Source organism: Dreissena polymorpha, chromosome 7, assembly GCF_020536995.1.
Source record: "Dreissena polymorpha isolate Duluth1 chromosome 7, UMN_Dpol_1.0, whole genome shotgun sequence".
NCBI lineage: Eukaryota > Metazoa > Mollusca > Bivalvia > Myida > Dreissenidae > Dreissena > Dreissena polymorpha.
In genome coordinates this window covers 59614311-59641341 of record NC_068361.1, presented here as the reverse complement: position 1 = coordinate 59641341, position 27031 = coordinate 59614311, and the positions used below count along the sequence as shown (strand labels likewise).

General features: G+C 34.3%; 1 protein-coding gene across 1 annotated transcript in view; it reads left to right on the top strand.

Annotated features, from left to right (window-relative positions):
• LOC127840060 (uncharacterized) overlaps positions 1 to 27031 on the top strand; it is a 117418-nt gene that overhangs the window by 86407 nt on the left and 3980 nt on the right. Inside the window, exon 2 of the mRNA XM_052368449.1 lies at positions 16624 to 16786. Coding sequence (XP_052224409.1) covers positions 16624 to 16786 — 163 coding nt within the window. The remainder of the gene's footprint in view (positions 1 to 16623; positions 16787 to 27031) is intronic.

Sequence of the window (27031 nt, the reverse complement as noted above, 5' to 3'; positions counted from 1 at the left end):
CTAATGTCCATGTTATCTATTACATGACACAATATTTTATTAAACAACTTGTACTTCAATGTCTTTTCTTTTCGAACTAGCAGAAATATCGTGTGCCAAATGTGTGCTATGCGACAGGTGTTTCAATATAAACATACACGCAGGGGATGGCAGTCGTGATGTTCCTGATGACTTGGTTTGTTTATGATTTATTTTTGCTTTTCTTCTGTGAATAAAAGTGGGTACAGTGAGAAATTGCATTCATATAAACTCATCATTGTTAATATAAAAATGACAAAAAATGATCATACACAAATATTTCTCAAGACAATATTTTTATGATATATTCACATACATATTTTAAGAGCTGTCGATATTCATATTTCAAAAACAACAACACAAAAGTGTCAAAGTATCGTCATCTGACTTGTCAGTTTAAGCGGATAATATTCCGTACTTTTTATACATTCGACAGTTATGACTAGTATTGACATTTAAATACCTTAAAAATAAGATTTGTGTACAGATTTCATTGTGTAGGTGAAAAACTGCAAGACAATATGTTTTGTGTAATAAAGCTTATAGCTTATTATGATGTAGGAAACCCCCAATATTCTGTGAGGAATTGTTAAAAATTATAGAAAAAACAAACACACTTTGCGGTGAGCACAAATGAGTCGGTAAAATACTAAGAATATTTTTGTCGTTATAAATTTAGTCTGAAATAACAGTTTCGTATTAATAATGTTTCTAACAGTCATTAATTTAAAACTAAAAGAAAACAGTATTGAAATATATTTCATTCACCATGTGCGGAGCAAATGACATGATTCGATGTCATACTTGAATGAGATAAACACATTGTTGTACCAGTCGAGTATACATATATTTTTACAATATTCCCTTAATAATTTACACTCTTTTTTAGCTCATCTATTTTTTGAAAAAAAATTATGAGCTATTGTCATCACCTTGGCGTCGGCGTCGGCGTCGGCGTCGGCGTTGGCGTCCGGTTAGGTTTTGCGTTTAGGTCCACTTTTCTCAGAAAGTATCATTGCTATTGCATTCAAACTTGGTACACTTACTAACTATCATGAGAGGACTGGGCATGCAAAGTTAGATAACTCTGGCGTTCATTTTGACAGAAATATGTGCCCTTTTTATACTTAGAAAATTGAAAATTTTGGTTAAGTTTTGCGTTTAGGTCCACTTTTCTCAGAAAGTATCAATGCTGTTGCATTCAAACTTGGTTCACTTACTTTCTATCATGAGGGGACTGGGCAGGCAAAGTTAGATAACTCTGGCGTGCATTTTGACAAAATTATGTGCTCTTTTTATACTTAGAAAATTGAAAATTTTGGTTGAGTTTTATGTTTAGGTCCATTTTATTCCTTAAGTATCAAAGCTATTGCTTTCATACTTGCAACACTTACTAACTATCATAAGGGGACTGTGCAGGCAAAGTAATGTAACTCTGACTGGCATTTTGACAGAATTATGTGCCCTTTTTATACTTGGAAAATTGAAAATTTGTTAAAGTTTTGTGTTTAGGTCCACTTTATTCCTACAGTATCAAAGCTATTGCTTTCATACTTGCAACACTTATTAACTATCATAAGGGGACTGTGCAGGCAAAGTTATGTAACTCTAACTGGCATTTGGACGGAATTATGGGCCCTTTATACTTAGAAAATTTAAAATTTGGTTAAGTTTTGTGTTTAGTCCACTTTACCCCTAAAGTATCAAAGATATTGCTTTCATACTTGGAACACTCGCAAACTATCATAAGGGTACAGTAAAAGGCCAAGTTGCAAAACTCTGGTTGTCATTTTTACGGAATTGTGGCCCTTTTTTTACTTAGTAACTTTAAATATATAGTTAATTTTGGGTTTCGATCCACTTTACTTCTGAAGTATCAAGGCTATTGCTTTCAAACTTCAAATACTTTCATGCTATCATGAGGTAACTGTACCTGGCATGTTGAATTTTACCTTGACCTTTGAATGACCTTGACTCTCGAGGTCAAATTATTAAATTTTGCTAAAATTGCCATAACTTCTTTATTTATGATTAGATTTGATTGATACTTTGAAAAAACTACTCTTACCTGACATACCACAATAGACTCCACCAAAACCATCCCCCATGCCCTGCCCCCTCCACCCCTCCCCCGAATTCCCCCCCCCCCCTCGAATCCCCCCTAATTATTTTTTATAATCTCACAAATGACCACCACACCCTCACACTATACCCCCACCCCACCCCCCCAATTTTTTTTAAACGGTTAAAAAACCCAAATATTTCTTTTTATTATTTTATGTTTGAAATACCGTCCAACCATCGCACCCAAGAATCCCCCCATCCCCCCCTCCCCCCACCCGAATTCCCCCCAAATTTTTTTTAAGATCATCTCACAAATGACCACCACACCCTCACACTATACCCCCCCACCCCCCCCCCCCCCAATTTTATTTTTTATTTTTTTTTAAAACGGCTAAAAAACACAAATATTTATTTTTATTATTTTATATTTGAAATACCGTCCAACCATCGTACCCCCCTCCTCCCCGAATTCTATATATTTTTTTCGCATTTTTGGAAAATAATGTAATATGTCCACACCCCCACACTATACACCCCTCTTCACTCCACCCCTCCCTCCTTTGTGATTGAAAATGAGAGTCCCTTCACCTTTAAAAAGAAAATAGATGAGCGGTCTGCACCCGCAAGGCGGTGCTCTTGTTATGTAAATGCAAGAATGGTATGAGTATGTATATATGACATTATATATGTGTGCAATGTCAATGTGCAATGTCATATCTCTAAAAGGTGTTGTTGATACTGTTTGGGCATTGGTTGATGCCATAAATAAAGAGCCACGTGATATTATAAGATTCTCTACTGCGGTTGCAGCTGAAGTTTCTCTTTGTCAATATTTGAACATCATTCTGGAAAAAACTGTGCTTATAGCATGTACGTGAATACACTTTCTTATTTAATTGATTTTATCGTTCAAAATAAGTGTCTTTTTAATGACAAGTTAGTCTAGGTTGTACGTGTCTTCCCTTATAAGCCTATGGAGAAATCATTGGCTTCTGGAACGACACTTAAAGCATGTGAATTAAGCCCGGGTTTCCCAGAGCGATGCTCATTTATGATTACGTTTTAACTAAGTGTGGTGTTCGGCATGCGTTAAACCGGTTTAGCCATAAAAGAGGTTAGACATTGAACCATCCGAAAAAGTCGGCGACCCTTCACGTTATCATTGTTTATGTATTCCTCTTCAAGATATCACCGTAAACATGAATGCAAACCTTTAGTTAAAATAAACTATATGTCAATATATAACGCACTGTAAGCAATCCATATCCAGAAATATATTACCGTGTCTAACAAATGGTTCAAGGCATCAGGTGTTAGTGTGATGCTTGAAATAGAATTAACGACGTAATTACCGACTATAGAAGTATATATGAACGATTTTTTTCTTCTGCTAAAGTATCTGATAGCTCGAAAATGGGCCTTTTAATATAGCCAAAGCTGTATTCAAAAGGCAGTTTTAAAGGGTGACATGTGTGCTTCGCCTAACCAGAGAGTTTTCAAAAGGCCTATTTAGTATGTGAACCAAACAAAAGACTGGCAGTGTTCTTTCTTTCGAGTACACGAACAGGATTTGTATGTGAAGTGATTTGTTTTGTTATTGTTTATTTACCTAAGCACATGCTAGAAATATGGGTCTGTAAGGATAATGGGATAACAGGCGTCCGCCAGTACCATCGTGTCTGCGTTACTTTTTCTCTTATAACGACTTCTGCAGAGCTATAAAGCAAATTTGATAAAATCCCTAGGAATGGTCCTTTGTTGACTCTCTCCAAAAGTGTTCAAACCGATCTTTCTATAGTATATGCAGGAAAACCAATCTGAAAGAGATTAACAAAATGAAATTTCAAAACTAATCCCTTTAACCCAAGGATTTACTATTAATTACAGGAGATGGATCACATTTCCAAAGGGTGGCTTTTTAAATTGTGTTAACTGAAATTATCCTTTCATCATACACTTCATGTCAAATTGACTCTGTGTATGGAGATGAATACAATTTGAAATTGTGCAGGTAATTATCATTTCAACTCATATTGAAATCATCAGACTCATGTTAAGTATATACAACCGAATCTAATTTAAGATAACATTGAAATCTGAAGTAACAGTTGGCCATAGGTTTGTGGTTTGAACGAAGCTGCTGCAACGGGACTGTTTTTAGTATGCCACTAGTGCACGATTTCATATGTTTTATGTGATATTATACTATTGGTCATCTGGGGTCAATTACTAGGTCACTAGGTCAAATAATAGAAAAAACCTTGTGTAGACAATAGAGGTCACAGTTTTCATCCAATCTTTATTAAATTTGATCAAAATGTTTATCTTGATGAAATATGTGTTGGAATTGTATTTGGGTCACCTGAGGTCAAAAACTAGGTCAATAGGTCAAATATTAGAAAAACCTTGTGTTGACAATAGAGGTCACAGTTTTCATCCAATCTTTATGAAATTTGGTCAGAATGTTTATCTTGATAAAAACTGGGTTGGGATTGTATTTGGTTAGTCAGTTGAGCGATTCAGGGCAATCATGGCCCTCTTGTTTACATTTTGTGAAAAACCAAGTGGCAAATAATAAAAAGAATAAATTGTTGGTTTTGATATCATGTTATAGAAGACTCGTATGCATTGCCTGTCAAAAGGCTCGACAAGCCTGGCCTGTTCATATGCAATAGCAGACACGTCTGATATCATATTATATCAAACGTCAACAACCATTTATTCTCTATAAAGGGGTCTGAAAGCATTGAGTTATTATTATCCTATTGAATTACTTCAATCAAAATTGGTTAATACATAAACCACTGATTCGTGCTTGATGGCAATAAAGAAACATTGTGATCAGATGGCGAGTCACATTGTTGTCTAAGTGCCAATAACTTAACATAGAACATTCTTTCGAATTATAATTTAGCCAAGTTTTTAAATGGAGAAAGAAACTTAAAACAGCTGTTCTGAATAGTTCACATTACCCAAGTCTCAGGTGAACGACCTAGATTCTATGATCATCCTTAATAATCCAGTTCAATCTCTCAATTGTTTAGGATAAATCATGCATGTTTTAAGCACGCGCTGTTATTTAACAACATTCCTCGGCATTGATCATGATGGCTATGACAATTCAACTTGGACCTATATAACATTTCAATGCCGTTTTTTTACTCACCCATGTAACCGTCTTTGCGGAAGAAAACGTCAAATATACGTATTGAGTGCCAAACACGGAAGTTAGCTGATACCAACATTCACCTACGTTACTGTTATCAAGTCTTATTTGAATGGATGTAATGCGAAAAAATATGACCCCCACGTGCTACTCTTAGAGGCTCATTAAAGTCGTTAACAAGACCACAGTCGTGAAGATGGCACTCCTTTCTAATAACGATAAAGAAGGTCTAAGCTCAGAGATGTTCTTTAAAATTGGAAAACGACGTCTTGTACATATGTTGACACAATAACAGGAAACTAAAGCAATTAGAAGACGATTCAGGCAAGGAGATCAAAAGACGATGAAAGATCACTGATGTCCTTCAAAATTGGATAACAACGTTTTGCACGTATGTTAACACAATATTAGGAAACTAAAGCAATTAGAAGACGATTATGGCAAGAAGATCAGTTTATTGACGGTTATGGCCCTCGTTTGGTTCAATATTTAATGGGCATGCCAGTAAGTATATGGTACCTATAAACAGCGAATCTGATTGGATTGCACAGTTTATTTCCAACGTGGATTTATGTACAAGAACGACGATTTCAAAAGAATTAACATGGTTATGCGATTTAATCTTTGCTTTTGCACGCTTTTGTACGCTTGTGTACGCTTTTGTACGCTTTTGTACTATATATGTAGATATAACTTTTTTAAATAATGCGATGACGGTGTGCAAACTATTTACTTAAACATCTCGATGCCATTCAATTTGTGAAATGTGTATATTTATAGTAATATAGTCCCTCCCACCAATGCGTCTTATTATTGGCAAGAATTTTGTCTGCTTCTAACCCGTCTATCTCGTGCCTTTGTCTGGAAGGGACTCGTGTTTTATTTGAAATTCAAACCTCATTAAAAATTAAACAAATTCAATCTAATTGTATACTCTTAAGTTATGTTTGTAGAATAACTATTCGAATTAGTAATACACGACGCTTCAAAGACAGATAATAGGAATGAAACAACTCAAGATAATATATACTGATGGTCTGGAATGTTTTCTATATGATGCTCAATTCGAAGCACGAAAGGATTTAGCTTTTATTTGTGCTTATATTATGTCATCGTGACTTTAAATATGTTATTATGTTGTTCTGGTGTTTCTAAAGACTAAGTAATAACGAAGTAATTAAATCAATGTAGTATTCCATTTTATTGCTGTTTAATTTGAATTACAATGCTATAAGTATTATATGTATTTACTATCGTCTCGTGATTATTTATTGGATAAGTGTGAGGTCTAAGATCCCGTCAACCGATTTCAACGCCAGATGCTTTGCCATATGCTTAGCATTGATCGTTCTAAGCCGGTTTCCACACCTTTAATCACCATGCTATATTTTATGACGTATTTTCTTATCGTCATGTATTGAGAAGACAAATGGTCATTTGCCTTTAATAAAAGACTAGCGGACTAGATTGTCTCCCCTTATACTGTTTCTAGAAGTACTTCTTTACATTTTAATGTGCATTTGTTAAATATAAAAATAAACCGAATTACTATTGGCATTCTACTATTGGCATTTTAATAACACTCAAATATGTTTTCACTTTATATTCATTGTGCAAAAAATATATTTTAATAAAAAGAAATATGCATTTGTTGTACACCGATATATGCACTATATATTCAGGATCGCTATTAATTCACCAGTTTCAGTATCACAACAACGGTTTTTGTTTGTTCGCAAGCTATTTCCGTTACCAGGGTAATGTAAGGTTAAGTGATCCATAGGACTGTTAGAATTTGCTATGATTTATTATTTGAAAACAAAAAAATGTACTGATGATTTATCGAGTTAGCATGTATGTTAACCGCATACAAACGTATATATCCAAATTGTCTTAATAACAATGCTTATGTTATGTCTAGTTGGATTATTTTAATATGATTACTAAGTTTGCATTAATGCACACGAAAATCTAACTTCATTGTTTACATTATAACGGTAAGCTTATAATGTTTTTAATGAAATTTGAAACTTTGATATTGGTTGAATTTATTGTTTCATTATGAAACATGGTCCTTTGCAATTTGATAGATGAGTTGCTTTACAATGTGTGTGTTTTCTTCCTTTTGTAAAGCCCCGATCCCCATTTTGTAAAGCCCCGATCCACATTTATTCTATACGATAATGATTTTAATATGACAATAGACTTACTGGGAACGCGATTGTTGGTGAATCCCCCGGAGTATATTTAGTTAGAACCACTATTTGATATTAAGCGCATTCGACACACAATCTTTTAATCAATTAAGTACAACCGAATAAAACATTCCATGCAAACAACTTTATTTACTTTCATTTGAACTTTTACCCATATATTCTGCCGCCGCCGCTATTAATAATGCTTATTGTTTATTGTGTTGTATACTGGTTACCTTACATATGTTTACGGTTAAGCACAAATGAAATGTTGTGTTGTTGGAATAGACGTCTTGAATGGAAATATACGAGATTGGGTTTAGACGTAGTCATTTTGTTTCGTTCATACATAGGAATTACATGAGTAAATCATTAAATGTGTCCCTTATTTCCTGGTTCTATTGACCATGCTTTAAATGTCTTTTGTTGTTTTATTACATGGAAGACGAGCAGTTGGATATTTCTTTCCCTCTGGTTCTAATATTGTCAATCAAACAAAGCATCTGTGCGGTTATTGTATCTATCAAACGCTTATAACATGGCGCCATGAAGGTGGATACGTCGTGATACGGGAAGACATCATTGTGTTTGCTCGATAAAATATTAAATTGTTTTGCTTTGTAATTTGTTTTCAGACCAGTCTGTTTATTGAGATCTCTTAGTAGACTGTCTGTAATTTATGTTCTTTCAAAACAACCCAGGTATATATTCATTAGCATTAAAACGGGTTTCCGTGTTTGAATGTTTACTTAAAAGATATAAAGTACAATGTTAGTTTGTTCTTTTCAAAGAGTACTTATTGTATTATGATCTCAGCAAAATTATAAAATAAATTTTAACCTCGACAGTAGACCAAATCATGAGGTTAAAGCAGAATATCGAAGCATAAGATTAAAGCAGAGTTTCAAAGCATAAGATTAAAGCAGAAGATCAAAGTATAAGATTAAAGCAGAAGATCAAAGCATAAAGTTGAAGCAGAAGATCAAAGTATAAGATTAAACAGAAGATCAAAGCAGAAGATTGAACAGAAGATCAAAGCATAAGATTAAAAAGAAGATTAAAGCGTAACGTTAAAGCAGAAGATCCAAGCGTAACGTTAAAGCAGAAGATCCAAGCGTAACGTTAAAGCAGAAAATCCAAGCGTAAGATTAAACAGAAGATCAAAGCATATGGTTATAGTAAAAGGTCATTTCACAAGGTTAAAGCAGAAGATACAAGCGTAAGGTTAAAGCGTAAGATCGAGATTTTGTTACCTCTTTATTGAAAAGTAGCTATTATAAGTGTACTGTTTAATTTGAAAATACAGCAACTACAAGAATAAGAGAACAATTCACATAATTTAACATCTTAATGGTTTATTACTTTATAATGATTATAATTGATCAAGACGTCTAGCAGCTTTGCTATCGTGTACCGTAAACATAATGTGAAGTAAGTATTCATGACAGACTCATTATTTTGATCATTGTATGACGTGTATAATATGTATGTCAGTTGTCATTGCAGCTGGATTGTTAATTGTGATGTTGTGAGGTTAAATTTAATTTACACTTAACCCATTTATGCCTAGCGTCTAGATAAAAAGGCCTTGGCAAACGGCGTAGACACAGATGAGACGCCACATGATGCGGCGTCTCATCAGTGTCTGTGCTGTTTGCTTGAAGGAATTTTTGTAAGAAATATTCTAAATTCAGAAATAAATATACTTGACATCCCTAATTTTGAAAATAAATTGATCCAATGTACAAGGATGGGAGAGTCTACTACGCGTAAATGGGTTTATGTGATACAGAAACATCTGGACCAATTGTGACGTTGAGGCGCAACATATATGTCAACATACAATGACGAGTAGAGTCTGTCATAAAGACTGTTATTACAACGAATTGTCAAACATTTGTTATTGAAATACCAGTACGGATGCCGTACATTTAGCAATGCAAAACTTTTTGGATTCAGGCGTATACACGTGTTAAGGATGTATGTGCATTTGCGGTGATTAAAAAGAAATATTCTATAAACCCATTCCATTGCTTTCGTATTATATATTTCAAATTATCTGATGAAAGATAATTCGATATATGAATGTCCATAATGCAATTTCTTGATTACACTCTTTGGTTTTCATATGTGTCTTTTTGTATGTATCGTTCTGCTTTTTTGGTATGGCACTAATTGAATTAACGTAAAACGGGAGACTCGTATGCTCACATTTAAAATAGGTTCACATAATCTAAATAGTGAAAACATATTTATGTATAGAATATATTATTTAGCACTTATTGCAATATGATACTAGCAGCACGTCATCGTATGTTCAGTGTAATATACGCAATATACTTTAGATTTCCATATGCAATTTGAGACATCATAGAACTAATGTATAGGTATGGCGTAATATTATACTGTCAATATTATATAAATCAATCAAAGATCACTTGTCGATTGCCCTTCGCGCGATATTGTTCTTGGTTCCTGCAAGTCAACTTGTTTATAAACATAAATGAGTTATACCAACCAAATATCGAAATTGTCCTCATGTTAAACCAACCACTAAAGAAAAATTGACTAGATGTCAGAATGCGTATTGATTTTCATGTCATAATCTACGAGAAACGGACTTGAACGGAATATAAAATACTCCGTCACGTGACATAGAGGCTAAAACTCAATTATAGATGAATCCCGGTGGAGATTGACAAATTTCCAAACCACCAATGCGCCTACATGAGTGGATGCCGTTTGCTTTAGTCTCGTAGAAACGCTGTTGCTATGGAAATGTAAACCTTGTTAAAATTGAACAGATTCAATGTAATTGGATGCTTGCAAGTTTTGTTTCTTCTCGATAAACACTAATCATAATAATGGATATAACTCTTGAAGACATTGCATTTAAATCAAAATTTTAATATACTATGTAAGTAATGGTATACTTTAATATTTCGTTAATACTAAAAGCACATGCACATGTTAGAAGATGTTTCAAATCATGCAACTTGAATACTATCAACGGATTTTTTCCAACCTTGAATTATGTAGGACCAAACGTAAATCCATATGTACAGTAACATTTAAATAATATTAATAACAAGAACGAATTTACAGAGTTATTCTTTTTTGTTTAAACAGCACATTTATTAAAACGTTCTTGGTGTAGCCTTAAGTTATAAAACTACGGTTTCAAATTATTTGCATGTTTGAGCCGCGTCTCCACATACTTCAGTATTTAAGAAGTGTTTAATAAAAATAATATTTATATTTCCTGACATTTTTTTACTGTTTTTCTGGTTGTAATGACTACAGCACTTATATTATCGACTTTACATTTAGTAGCGTTATGACTTACTATAAAAACTTTATAAAGCACGAGGTATCTATAGTTCATTTCTAGATAATTTGATTACTGCGTAATGATATATCATAGCGTTTTTGGATAGTGTTAAATATGCGCATTTTTGTTTAATGACATAAACTAATAACGAAACTCTACCAGAAACATAACCATGATACATGTTAGTTTTGGTAAATCGTGTGGTACAGGTAATGTAAGATAACCCACAACACATGTGTTTGACAATACATTTATGTTCGTTTAAACACAAATAATTACATTAGTTTATTCACGATTTTAAACTAATTATCACATCGTCGGTTTTCTTTCACCCATGGTGAATCTTTCGCAATGAGTTATTGCCTCCGTAGATACCAGCATGACATTCGTCGTTTATTCCCTTGTCCAATAGACGATACTCCTAATTTATTTCCTTGTTTTATGGGAGAGAAAATGTAATTGTGTTATCCTGTTTGGTATGGATCTTACACTGTCAATCAAACAAGACATGATGTGCGGTTATTGTAGCAAATGAAATTCTTATTATATGGTGCCACAAAGGCTATGTCATAATTATCCTGGAAGATACAATTAGTTTGCTCGTTTAAATACTAAATTGTTTTACGGCGCATTTTGTTTCTCTTGTTTAGAGATTGAAAATATCTCAGTAGATTATCTACAATTTCATGTCGTACACAAGGCACCAAAGAGATATTAATTATTTTCTGTAGTACAACAGTATTTTATTGTATTTTTAAGAGATTTCGTTGAGAGGAAGTCTCTGTTTGTGTGCAAAGATAATCCAGTTTGGGCGATAATTGTCACCTTTGACTAGCCTGTGTGGATTGCATAGGATAATTGTCACCTTTGACTAGCCTGTGTGGATTGCATAGGATAATTGTCACCTTTGACTAGCCTGTGTGGATTGCATAGGATAATTGTCACCTTTGACTAGCCTGTGTGGATTGCATAGGATAATTGTCACCTTTGACTAGCCTGTGTGGATTGCATAGGATAATTGTCACCTTTGACTAGCCTGTGTGGATTGCATAGGATAATTGTCACCTTTGACTAGCCTGTGTGGATTGCATATGATAATCTTAGACGATTATATGCGCACATGTATTAAGTCACGTTTTCCCAATTGTGTGATATTAAACAGTTGTTTGATTTAAATAAGAACTTTATTTTACAATACAACATCAAATTCTTTGCGTCGTTCACGAGTAGTCAAAATCGCTTAGTTTGTGTTTTGGCTTCATGTAGTTCTGCAAATGGCTTGTTAGAATATAATATATAAATTTTAAGATTAATGTTTGAAGTAAAATATATACACGATGATTTGGTAGCTTCATGTGTCATTTTTGGACGCTTTGAATATTGGTTTATTTATGTTTGTATTTTGCTTTCAATAAGCACCTTACAACATTTAAATATTAAATATCCGTTGAAATTGTGTATACTGTCTATATATAACGTTTCACTAAACGATATTTAGTTCGAATTATTTCACGTACACTCATAAACAAGGCTTCTAAATCAAAACTAAGGTCGTTAATATCACTCAATTATATTCAATTTCATTAAACTTGATCGTAATCTTTATCTTCACAATATTTATGCAAATTTTACATCTGGATCAAATGCGCTTAAACAGGGCTTCAGATCAAGTGTGAATCCCGGTCATATGCATTCGAAGCAAGCTCATCATGTCAAATCTTATTTAATCAATTGAACAACTCTAGAAGCCACATGTATTGGTCAATTTTAATAAATCAGGGTCAGGTTGTCTTGAAAATATCAAGGACATTTTTGAATATGGTTCAAGTCTATATTTTAATTTACAAAGTCAACTCATTAAGAATGTGTCTTCCTTAAACTCAAATGAACGTGGAACGGCCTTCTTGGCTCTGTGTATAATTGATACTGCTTTTTATCGTGTTTTTATGCCCCCTTCGAAGAACAGGGGGTATATTGCTTTGCTCATGTCGGTCTGTCGGTCGGTCGGTAGGTCGGTCGGTAGGTCCGTCCACCAGGTGGTTGTCAGACGATAACTCAAGAACGCTTGGGCCTAGGATCATGAAACTTCATAGGTACATTGATCATGACTTGCAGATGACTCCTATTGATTTTCAGCTCACTAGGTCAAAGGTCAAGGTCAAAGGTCTGAAATAGTAAAATGATTTTCGGATGATAACTCAAGAACGCATATGCCTAGGATCATGAAACTTCATATGTAGATTGATAATGACTCGCAGATGACTCCTATTGATTTTGAGGTCACAAGGTCAAAGGTCAAGTTCACGGTGACCGTAACAGTAAAATGGTCACTACAACGGAGAGCCCATATGGGGGGCATGCATGTTTTACAAACAGCCCTTGTTTGTTAAAAATTTATGGGACTGATGTCATGTATTTATGTCAGCAAATGACGAGGGCGTTCTTGCGGCATACGTGTCACAGTAATTGTAAACTATTTATGGTAAACAAGTGGGCGTTCGTGCGTGTATGCAGTAAAGCCATTACAATAGTCTGTTACATGCGTTATCTCAAAGTTTGCCTTATCCATTATAAGTATCTCAACTATAATGTCTATGTGTAAGGTATTGTTATAAAAGGCTAGTTCCATCAGCAGGCTCAGCGGAAACCTAAATAGGTAAACGCCGACAGCAATGTCTCTCTGATTACTGTCTGTAATGTATCGTATTCGAATGAGACGTTAGCGACGAAAGCGAACTATATCCACATTTATGGTATGACTGTACATTAACACTTAGGTAAAGAAATTTTATTTGAAGGTCATGTATTCAGGTAAATTATCATAACAAAGAAATTTACAAAAAAGCACTCGCCAAAGCATTAGGGAGATATATGTTTACAGCAATGTGAAACGGGTTTTTACTTGTTATACTGTTCGAAAAAAGTAAACAAATCAATTTATAGAGCACGTAATTTGAGTTATGATGTTTGTATGATTAACGCTGTGATACAAATGACGTAGCAATATTGCTATCTTGTACATGCTTCGTAGAGACATTAATAATTTTCAAAATGTTGCATAAAGACGCGAAAGGCATAGTAGAAGAAAAGCAAACAATGCTTCTGGTTTAACACTCTCTACAGTAAATCAGTTTACTTCTGATTATAAATAGGCAAGTAAGATTGAAATTTACATTCATCCTTTGCGTTACCTTGTTTTCGTATTATACAACATCTTCTTATATTTATACCTCAAATATGTTAAAAATTGTTTTCGTTTATTCGACTTATCGAAACGAAGACGTTATTTTTCTGAAATGATGCTTGAAATAACTTCGCATCAATAATAATGTTTTAGATGAACTACAATGATATTAAACCCATTTATTTCGAAACATATTTTATTTAACTCAAACAAATTCAAACAATTCTTTGAGTATGTATAGTTTAACTTAAAAAGTTAACCTTCACATCTTAGACTTGTATTCAGCGGTTAACGCACAATGCTGAAGAAAACACAGAATACAGATATGAGCATTTGCTTAAAAAGCTGCTAACTTTCATATGCATTTTAAGTCCAAATCTTTGAAAATGCAGAAGTGTTTAAATCTGTGGTTGCATGGTTATATTAACTATATTAAATATATACTTCTATAGAAATATCATCATAGCTTAAGTCAGACATCTTATTACCTATAAACTATGGGTACACGTTCACTGTTGCAAAACACTATTTTACTACGACTTTAGAAATGCCAATAAGCAATGTATTTCATTTTGTTTATATATGTTATAATCAAAATAACGATCAAATTGTATTATTTCCTACTGAAAAGGGTCTTGAGTTCAATTTTATTTACAAATATATATACAACAACAAATTCCATAAAAGTGGAAATTGTCGTCCCTGATTAGCATGTGTGAATTGCACAGGTAAATCTAGGACAACCACTTTACGCACATGCAGTAAGCCCATTTTTTCTCAGAAGACGGCTTTATTGGTGTATATCAATGTCGTTTTAAGGTGTCCCCTTAGTTCGCGACCAGCCAAATTAGCGGCAAATAGCAAGTATTGACCAGGAATATCCCCGGAGAAAGTCGAGAAGCCATTAATTGGTTTCTGAGTAGCTATGATGACAGCTGCGTATACAAACCTGTCTAATCGAGAAATAGCAATACAGCAAATTGAGACATTTGTGTGACTTTGAGCCTTGTATTTCTTGTAACTTAGACATTGAATCTTGTTTTACTTAACGTTATTTTTTTTCTATGTATAATTTTTTTTAATTAATCAAAATGATGAACCAAAATTGTTAAAACGTATTACGCATGTAGAGAATATTTACGAAGTGTTACATACTCGAAGCTACTGAACTCGTGAATGTACAGTAAACAAACTGTGAACGCGATGTTTACTTGGAAACAAGCTTGTGATGAACATATTCCTACTATTTCTGTGTTTACGCTCATCCGATATCAATATATTGCTATGTTACTTATCTTTAGTCTAAGCAGAAAAGCCAGGTCTGCCATTTGAGGTATCATAACATGGCCACTATGTCAGATACAGAATACGCTCGTTAACACTCTTGGAGTAACATTCAAAGTAAAATCTTTAAAAAACGATGTCGGTACATTTGTTTTCTATGACATCTTAGACATGTTTGAAAATAGAAATGTGCCCTGTCATTAAATATTATGATTTATATTCCACATAATTCAACAAGCAAGTAGTGTTCGTTCGGGTGTAAATTATATTTTACAATAGCAAATTGACTCTGTCAATGAACATACGTCTGTTAAAATTGGTTATACATATGAACGGTGACTATACCACGTGACGTTTTAAGATCTGTCCTAAAATAGTCACGTGGTATAGGAACCGTGGTATGATTAGCTGACTTAGGTTCTATCGTTTAGAGGTGGTTAAGGTTTCAATTCCTATACAATATTCTTTATTTCCCTTTCTCCGATAAGCAGCATAACTTAACGTTACGGACAAATATATGCATAACACTTACAGCATAAATTCGCGTTCACTTGTTCGAGAAATGTTAACATGCATGTTTCCGAACAAGATGCTTGTATTTTATATGGTGAGAAGCAAGTACAGTGGCTTGAAAATCAATAATCTAATTCACAGGATTGTTTTGCGGGAACATTTGTTAAAAATTGTATTTCCCAAATATAATCAACGGCTTAAAGCAAACCAATTTGGTCGTCTGGTTAGTTTGGTATACAGTGACGTTTAAATAATTGGAAAAACGTTTACTTGATTACAGAATATGATATGTTTTGAATGTTCAGAGGAATCTGTGGTCATCTGAGTATTCAATTCCATGTTTGAACATCAATAAAACCTTCATAGAAAAAAAAAACAATCCGACACAAAACTCTAGTCAAATATTTAGAGTTCATATATGAATGTCATAAGGAATAATTCGTTCGGAGTATTTTCAACTAGTCCAAGTGTGTTTTATGATGAAAAGTCTACGCTTTGGTGTACGGTTAAAGTAGGACATTTTACAAATTTTGCAGAAGATATCTCCGTGAAATAATCAAGTAGTTTTTATAGCACTTTTCTTTTTTTGTAAATACTTTCATTCATTGCAAAGATCCATGTCGTGTTCACGTGTTAGGCTAAGTATCTTAACTGAGCAATTGTCGTCTTATAATTTCCTGTTTCCAGAAGACTAAGACCAAATACACTTATTCCCTACATTATTTGTAAAGTACAAACCGGTGTTGGTCGTGTAAATGTTCACGGTGCCCATACGGTGCCCACAAATCCTCAATACATTTATCGTTCGTAGTAAATAACGCGGTGTCGAAATCAAACCAATCATGCCTATGATTTTGTCTATTTTCAGATGGCCTACAGACAATGGTTGTGCTCAGTATATCATCCATTTTATGACAATGGTAAACCCGTCAAGCCATGTATTGAGTTCTGTGATCTAGTCTCGGAAAACTGCCCTTTCTTCCGTCCGTTTGGGGAAACGCTTATTGGGGAACCGGGTTTTATATGCAAAGGTAAGCCAATATTTTATAAGTATTGATTTAGTCATTTAACAGACTAACGATTATCGGAAAAACTGTGCAAAGCCGAAATTTCTAAAACTTACTTACTTTTGTCCTTTAAGAACGTCATATTTTATATAGTTTAAGATAAAACGCTTCTTTGTGATTATTTATAGATGGTTTTTATCAAATATTTTTATTTCTTTCATAAATATTTTTTGTTCACAATAGCCTTTCCCGTGGAAATGTCATCCTATTGGATTTTTTCCAATAAACTTTCTGTAAATAGAAAATTGAACGAAAATCAGCACAAACGCTGAAAATAGAATAACTAATCATAAACACACGTGTTTGCCTATTCGAAAATCTCATAAAGTGACTTGGAAAATAAATCCCATAGGAAAAAAACTTCCTATTGGAATACGGAAACAATCCTATTAGAAGAAAATGCAAAAAATAAAAATTGGAAGACCAATTTTGCGTATTAATTTCATATTGGAACCAAAGAACGCATAGTTATGCAAAACAATATATAATTAATCAAAAACAAGCCTGTAACGCATATTTTATTTAACAGAGACAACTCTTTAAAAACTATGGTACTTAAGTTTGCGAAATTTCAGTTTCGCAAAGTTTTTTTCTGGTGGCCGTTAGTAATTCTATCATATCTGTTTTAAATGGCGTTATGACTCGTTATTCAATTGTTTTTGAAAGTCATAGCTAACTTATGACGGGGTACACATACTTAAATACAACAAATGCATATTAAGTTTCTTTATTTTTGTGTTGAAACATTTAATTTAAATAACTGTTCAAACAGGTGAAGTATAACAGTTACATATTATTATTAGAACGTACTCAGCCTAATCCATTATTTATAAAACATCAGATTAGTTAAATTAACGATGCAAAACAGAAGCATTAGAAACACAATTATGTGAACGTAAGATATATGAAAATTATATCAAATTAAGGTTTCGGCTTATAGAGTATTCATTATTGAAACCACATATTCTAATATAAAAGCAATTTCTTAAGGACATTTGTTTCATTTAATTACTCTTACAAATGACCATGATTAAAGAATTAATTGACGATAAATGAAAAATGACGACAAAGCCCATGCCCTTTGCCAAAGGTGGTTCAATAAATCTCATTCATTGCGCCAAATGTGATAAAGTCAATGCCATTGCGTGTGTTCACAGTGTGTGAAATCGTGCCATATGAGTGGCAAAGGCGACAACTTCAATGCGATTCTCTGTGTAAATGGCGATTAAGATCGTGTTATTCTATGTGTACAAGTAGTTAAATCCATGCCATTATGTGTCTAACTGTGTAATAATCATGCCATGGTGCAATCCTCGTCAATCATCGCGATAAGGGTTGTTTAGTCTATGCTATTAATTGTGTCAAACGTGGTCAGATCCATGTCATTCGCGGTGGATGGCATGTATTTAACCAAGTTTGACAAAATTCAACCTTTAACGCGATGTTAAAGGTTGTTTAGTCCATGCAATTAACTGTGTCATACGTTGTTTAGTCGATATTTCGCATTTGTGGCATTATCGGTTTAGTCTAATTGTGTCAAAAGTGGTTTAGTCCATTCCTGTCTATGTGTCAAAAGCGGTTTAAATCTTGCCATTTATTGTGTCAATAGTGATATTGGTTACCTAAATGTTATCAAATGGGAATATGGTTATAAATAATGTTTTTTAAATGTGATAAAACCATGTAATTCGAATTAAAACAGATGATTTGGGCTACAGAATTGAATGAACTCAATGGATGCTGCAACCGTAAGAAAACGTTAATAATACTAATAGTCTCCGGTTTGCGATATCATTTATATTGATTTTTATGTTTTTAAATAAACATTGAGACATTATTTAAGCAGTTGATTAAATCACAATTTTTAAACGTATAAATATTCTTCAGAATCCGGCAAAAGCGTTTGCATTTCTTTGTTTAAACAAGTACGTCCAATACGTAAAACGAATTATTTTAGTTTGCATTATGAGATTTCGGTTGTATCAATTAATCGTTTTAGCTCGTAACTTACCACTTTAGAGGACACATTTTCCATCCAATCTTGTTGTGAATCTTCTTCTTGACAATGCATAGACCGAGTTCTAATCTGTACCATGTCCATCCAAAACCTAGGTTACAATGTATGTATAAATATAAATAAATATAAATATGTATATACATGTATATATTTATTTATACAAACCTTGGTAAAACTCTTAAGTACTCATTAATGACTTTATATTGATAAAACTATGTCATAAGGTTTATTAAAACGATATTTTGGCCGAATTACATCTGGTCGAAGCTAGCAAGTTAAGATGGCAATTACAAATAAAGCAATCGTATATTAAGCTTTCTAGAGGCCACATGTATGACTCCGTCTTAATTAACTTGCTTAAAATGCATATCTGTCAAAATCAAGGCCGATTTTGAATCTGGATCGCACGTGTCCAAAAACTATGTCACAGCTTAAATCTTTGATAAAATTTAGGAAGACAATGTGCAAAAAGTAGATCACCGAGTCAAACTTTTTCAAACCCTGTAACCCCTCTTTACTCGACATGTATGACTAATGCATAATGAAACTTTCTGAATATGTTTATTAAGACAATATCTCAGACGATTTCACATGTTGGTAATGTACGTCCAAAACCTAGGTTACCAGGTCAAATGTAATAAATCCCTGTTACCACTCTAGAGGCCACATGTATAACTAAATCTTGAACTAGGTCAGACTATTTTTCCTACAAATATCCTGGCCAAGTTTGAAATTTGGTCAATATGCTTAAACACCTCGTTAGCTCTTAAAAAAGCATTAATGGCTCTAAATTGAAGCATGATCATAATGCTTATCTTCATATTTTCTAGGCTCTGTTCGGATGTGGTTCTAGTGCGTCCTAAACTAGGTCGGCTGGTCCAATATAACGTCTATAGATTCCACGTACTTTTAAAGCACCTTGTTAATATTCTAGGGGAAATATTGATGACACAAGCTTGATAACACTTAGTCTCATTGTAATCATGGCAATATATTGGCCAAGTTTTTATCTAGGTTAAATGCTACATCTAAACACACGGTTGTATGTCAATCTTTTTATTACCATTCTATGGCCACATAAACGAATCAGTCTTAATGAAACTTGGTACGCATTTGTATTTTGAAAATATGAAAGCATTGTTAGATTCTGAGCCAAGTGCTGTCGAAAACTGTTCAAGTCTTCAGCTATAAGTTACAATGAACTAAAGTGCGCGCTAAAGGGTCATAATAAGCCACGTGAACTGTTATTTCTTGCAACATTACCACTAAAATGAGTTTCAAATGGTCGAATTAGTTTCAGTCCGTGTTGTAAATGTATGCAATATTTTAAATACCATATTCATTCAAAGCATTCAAATGCTGTTTTTTTCTTTGGAGAATAAGCTAGTGTATTCATTGCGTATTTATCAAATGAGCAACGTGGCATACCACGTAAATAAGATGTTTACCTAGTGGTATAAATAAAGGTCAATATTATTCAGCTATCAATGTTTAAGGTATGAGAACGCGGTGACATTGTATAATTTATTGAATTGGCTTATTTAAAATAAGTTTGACATTCTTGTGAAGTAAACCATTTCCGTGTTTTATGTTGTTTGGCTTGTATTCAGATAGTCACCAAACAGGATAACAAGAACAGGCGTCATACGATTATTGATTGTTTGCCTTATGCGGCGCGAGTAGCACCGGACCTTCAAACGCGTTCGCACATTCTGGTCAAGAGCAACACTGTCCGTTTCAAAGTCACACAATGTTTCGTGATCTCATTAGCGTGCGCTAGTCACCAAATGGTCAGTCTGATATTGAGCTGCATATGGAATAAGACCAATGTTAGCATGATGCGTTTCATTTAGAATCAACCAAACTGAGTGGTGGCGTACGTTCTGTCCTCACAGGCTTTCCTTGGTATGAAATATCGGTACTTACACAGGAGAAGGCCAACACATAAAGACATACGATATGAGACGTGCTATGTGCATATGGGGTTTAATTCATGTGCGTAAAGTGTCGCATAGGCTTATCAGAAACGACACTTTCCGTTTTTATGATATTATCTGTTTAGAGAAAGCCTTTTCTTAGCAAAATTCTAGTTTAGGCGGAGAGTGTCTTCCCTTATTAGCCTGTGCGAAATGCACAGGTCAATCTGAAACGGAACTTAACGCATATTCATTAAACCCATTTATCACAGAGCGCGGCTTATATTGTTTTGCTCAGATTCACGAAGTTTCCGCGTCATCATCTTAATACTATGATCAAATGTTAAATTATAGTCGTACATGATGTTAACCCATTTAGGCCTTGGCAAACAGCGTTGACCCAGATGAGACGCCGCATGATGCGTCGTCTCATCAGGGTCTGCGTTGTTTGCTTGCAGGAATTTCTGTAAGAAATATTCTAAATATAGAAATAAATATAATCGATATCCCTAATTTTGGAAATAAATTGATCCAATTTAGAAGGATGTGAGAGCCAACTAGGCATGAATGGGTTAAATATTAGTCAGCAGACAATCAGCATACGGCTTACACTTTCAAATTAGGGGGTTCAAAGTTGTGGGTTCAATGTTTATACAGTCAACGATTTTGGTTCTTCTTTAAACAATAAAAAATAATGACATATTACGTTCTAAAAAGATGCATATGAATGCATAATCTTGTATCTAAACCCTCAGATGGTTTATTTTCACATACTAAAAGTTAAAGCAGTTTCATTCAACTGGAAAGAAAATGTAGTTCATTACTTTACTCAGCGTTCGTTTAGTGTGATATTCGCAGTATTGCTTAACTAATTCGATTCATCACTGTCTCCGAGTATGATGCTATCACGATAAATTAGTTTGGTATTAAGTTGTAATGAATTCAATTATCACACTCACACATCAAATCAGTAATAAGAGTCCTCGTTTCGATGAATACTAAATGCTTTGTCCAATATTGAAATTAGTTGTAAACAAAATTATAAAAGTAGTGTTTATTTGCAATTAATTGAAATACGTGTTTATTCAGACTGATTAGAATGTTTTATATTAATTCTTTTTTTTTGAATCCAACCTTGCTTAATGTGAGCTTTTGGCACCACCGTGTCTGGCATTCGTCGTCGTCTGGTTTGTTGGGTCCGATTTGCTGTGTGCTTCATCTCTTTTTAGCTCGTTACTATTTAAGAGGCCACATCTTTCACACAATCACGATAAAACTTGTGATGATGTTTTATTTGGACGATATCTAAATCGAGTTTCTACCTCGATCACAAGTTTCTAAAAACTAGGTATCTAGGGCGAAGCTTAAAAAAAGTTTCCATTCAAGACACCCTATATATGACTCAATCTTAATGCAAAAAAAAATTCGGACACACTCTGGACAAAGTTTAAATCTAGGGTCACTTGCATCCAAAAATTAGGTAACTAAATAATTTCTTTTAAACATTGTGTTAGTACTATAAAGGCCACAATCAGAACTAAATATTGACGAGACTTGGTCAAAATGTTCATCGTCATAATACCTAGGCAGTAATTGAATAAATGACATTTGTGTCTTAAAACTAGGTATCTAGGTCGAAACCCTTGTTGACACTCTAGAAGCCACATGTATAACTCAATCTAGCTGAAACATTATCAAAATGTTTTTTTAAAAAAATTTAGGCTGAATTTGAATCTTTGTCAGGTGCGTCCTAAAACTAAGAAACCAGGTCAAATCTTAGAAAACATGATACCAATCGAGAGGTAATATGTTTGCTCAATCGTGATAAAAGCATGGTCAGAATGCTTGTCTCAAGAATACATCAAACACGTTCAAATATAAGTCACATGCGTCAAAAACTAGTAACCACTATACAGACCACATTTATGACTCAGAATGTTTTATTTTTTAGCTCACCTGAGCTCACCTGAGCTCACCTGAGCACAACGTGCTCATGGTAAGCTTTTGTGATCACCTTTTGTCCGTCGTCCGTTGTGCGTTGTGCGTTGTGTGGCGTCGACATTTGCCTTGTTAACTCTCTAGAGGGCACATTTATTGTCTAATCTTCATGAAATTTGGTCAGAAGATTGGTCTCAATGATATCTTGGATAAGTTCGAAACTGGTTACGTTTGCTTGGAAAACATTGCTGCCAAGGGGCGGGGCATTTGTCCTTATATGGCTATATATGACTATAGTAAAACCTTGTTAACACTCTAGAGGCCACATTTATTGTCCAGTCTTCATGAAATTTTGATATAATATCTCAATAGTATCTTGGATTCGTTTGAAAATAATTGTGTTTGCTTGAAAAACATGGCTTCCAATGGGCGGGGAAATTTTCCTTATACGGCTATAGTAAAATCTTGTTAAAGAGCCTTTTCACAGATTTTGGCATGTTTTGAAGTTTGTCATTAAATGCTTTATATTGATAAATGTTAACATTAAATTTTATAAGCTACAGTAAAAATAAAAAATCAAATTGAAAAAAGGAACAAAAGTAGCCCTCAGCAGGGCTCGAACCAGTAATCTCCGGAATCCTGAAGTAAAAACGCATTAGCCAACTGAGCTATCCTGCCAAGCATACATAGCAGGCGTATTTTATACCTTATACAGTAGAAACCCTCTTAACCGGATCCTCTCTATACCGGAATCCTCTCTTAACCGGACAAACTGTCCGGTCCCAATTGTGTTCTTATAAAACCATGCGTAAAATATCTCCTAAAGACCGGAATCCCCTCAATTTCGAATACCGGTCATTCTTTGGATCAAAATTAGGTAATTCCATACGTAATTGTACCTCTCTAAACCGCAACTCAGACCTAGTGTCAACAAGTTGTGAATAGCGGATTAAAGACGCGTGAAATTGATAAACGTGGTCATAAAATTTGCAAACTGTAAATAATGCAAAGCAATTTAAAGATACTTGTCCTATGATGTACATATCGATCAATAGAGGTGTTAATACTGATTTTAATTACTGATAACAAAGAGTTCTTCAGGGCATTTTGTTTTTGATGTAGGAAGCCGTTCAGTCTATGATAAACAAGGTCGAGAAGACTATTGTGCGTGGTAGATGTTTGAAAAAACAGGTCGTTCTTGACATGTTTTTCAGTGTAAAAAGGAACTAAATTAAATTAACAAATGCGTACATATACCATTGTTTGTTTTTGAGGGTGCACTGTTTGATTTATGTTGTGCTTTCGAATCAACATAAGTGACATGTATTGTTATAATGTGATGAAGAATGAATGAATTTTATTTGTAAATAAACTATTACAATGTGCTGAAAGTGTTTTTGCCCCCAAATTAGACTATGTAATTAACCTTTTGAAAGTAAAATATTCAATGTATAAGCAATCTTCGTAGTTTCACAAATTTAAACGACAACAACAGAACTCTCCAAATTATTCAATCGTTTCGCGTTGCAACGCTTTATAATTTTCAGGTTTTTAAATCGTCAAAAGATGCATATAATGGCTATATTAGACCATGGCAAATGTACAGTAATACTGTTCCCTTACAAATATCATAAGTAAACCGAAAATTTGCGAATCTGAAAACACTTTTTTCAATTTTGTCAATTTCCCTAACCGTGAAAAGATCCCTTTAACACTCTAGAGGCCACATTTACTGTCCGATCTTCATGAAACTTGGTCAGAAGATTCATCCCAATAATATATTGGAAGAGTTAAAAAATGATCCGGTTGGTTGAAATACATGGCTGCCAGGGGCGGGGCATTTTTGCTTATATGGCTATAGTAAAACCTTGTTAACACTCTAGAGGCCACATTTATTTTCCGACCTTCATGAAACTTGGTCAGAAGATTTGTCCCAATAATATCTTGTTATCTCAGGTGAGCGACTTTGGGCCTTTCAGGCCCTCTTGTTTAATTTGTTGGTCAATAATTAAACCTATTAACGTGTGTCTAGAACCTAGATCACTACACTAGGTTAAATCTTAGACAATATTTGAGGCTTCGTTAGTTGTGTCAACACGCAAGGTCACCAGGTCAAATATCTATAAAAAAAAAAGGTTACCGTTTTATAGACAACGTGTATATATCTTGATGCCAATAATTTAGAATGTTTATCTTGATAAAATGAAGACCATGTTTGAATCTGAGTCAAGTTGGGTCTAAATCTAGAACTCAAGGTCTATTCACCATCAATTGGTGTCATGATAATCACGTGCGCGCTTAAGGGGCATTATGGTGATATTGTTTATATTATAGTTGTGTTAAAAAAATAACGGCATTTGTTCGTTTGCATAAATTTTCCTTCTAGATCAAAGTGGTAGTTCATGCATGTGCGTGCTGTGTAAATACGTATGTTGAACTTATGGATAAAGTACATTCAGTTTATTTTCAATATAAATAAATTAACGCATATGAAAATAAAATACACGTGGTTATAATTCGTAATTTAAACCTGGTCATTTATCTGAAGTTTATTGTTCGTGTTTACCTATATGCGTGTAAGTCTTTCAATTATAACATCGCGTTTGAAATACGCCATGACGTATGTTATGTATTTAATGTATTGCTGTAAAATTGATATATGGGAATCGATTTCATTGGCATTGTTCTCATTTTGGGACTAACGCCCAGGAGACTTGGAAGTTTGGTAACGTAATATGGGGCAGAATATAGGAAATTTCAATAGGTGATTCACTGTACTATATGCGACGCAAGCATTTATGCACACTATATGAAGCACAAGGTCAGGTTTATGTCCAAATCGAATGTACAAGCGATAAGGATGTATCTTGGATGCGAACTAACCTTACTTCATATATCTATTGTTATGTCCCCAAAGGAGGGCATATAGTGATCGCACTGTACGTCCGATCGTCTGTGTGTCCGTCCGTCTGTCCGTCACACTTTTAAAAAAAATAATGCTGATAACTTCTATGTCAAATTTTGTACAAAGGTCGCCGTGTAGTAATGGATATGGTGTCCGCATAGCGACCGGGAGGTTACGGGTTCGATCCCCACCGTGGGAGCGTTCTTTAGATCTCCCCAAAGACACCAAGTACTGGTTCTAGGCCCAGGAAACGGACTCGAGAGCATTTATATAAGCCTTAGGCTTTCGATGCAATCGAGCTAAAATAAATAGGTTTGAACTAAATTGTGTACTACTTTGATCTTGGTCTTGAACTTAGGGTCTGCGTTTAGGTTTCGAAATCTGCGTTTAGGATTCGAAAAATGCTCAAAACTTCTATGTCGCTTCAGATGTAACCTTCATATTTGGTATGCATGTGTTTATGAACAAAGCCTTATCATGCGCACACACATTTTGACCCCTTTGACTTTGAACTTAGGGTTCGCGTTAAGGTTTCGCAATCTGCGTTTAGGTTTCGAAAAATGCTCATAACTTCTATGTCGCTTCAAATGTAATCTTCATATTTGGTATGCATGTGTATATGGACAAGGCCTTTCCATACGCGCACAAATTAAACCCATTTGACCTTGACCTTGAACTAATAGTCTGCGTTTAGGTTCGAAATCTGCGTTTAAGTTTCGAAAAATGATCATAACTTCTATGTCGCTTCAGATGTTACCTTCATATTTGGTATGCATGTGTATATAATCAAGGCCCTACCATACGCACACAAACTTTGACCACTTTGACCTTGACATTGAACTAAAGGTCCGCCTTTAGGTCTCGAAATTAAAGCGTTTTTCGGAAGCATATGTCATCCTATAGAGATAGCTCTTGTTATATATACATCAGTACATGTAAATGTGAAGCTGATCGTTTATGTATATATCCAGAGTAATAGTTGACTCGAGTGATTTCAAGTCTTTGACATAATTTCAGTTAATATCTTCTTGTTATACTCCTCGAGATTTATCGCTACTGTAGATGATGGTATCCATAACTTGTATGCAAAGTTGGCTTATGGGAAATAAAAAAAATATGAGTATAAATCAGTCACAATAATCATGTTATGTGTGTCATACTCGCTGGCGGCAAACTCGATATAGCTATCGCAAAGGTCTCATGTGCGTGCGTTCGTGCGTGCGCCCGAGGTTATAATCACTGTAGTTTTTCATTCACCGTGCAATTTTATAATAACAAGCCAATCATGCTGTGTTTGTTTAATAACTTAGCACAAATAATTACCACGATGAGACAGTGTGTCGCTTGTAACACCCGTATCTATTCCTCAATGGTCAATGTCATTTTTGAGATGTTAACTCCCTTATTTGGTCTAGTAAAAGCTTGTTGTTCGA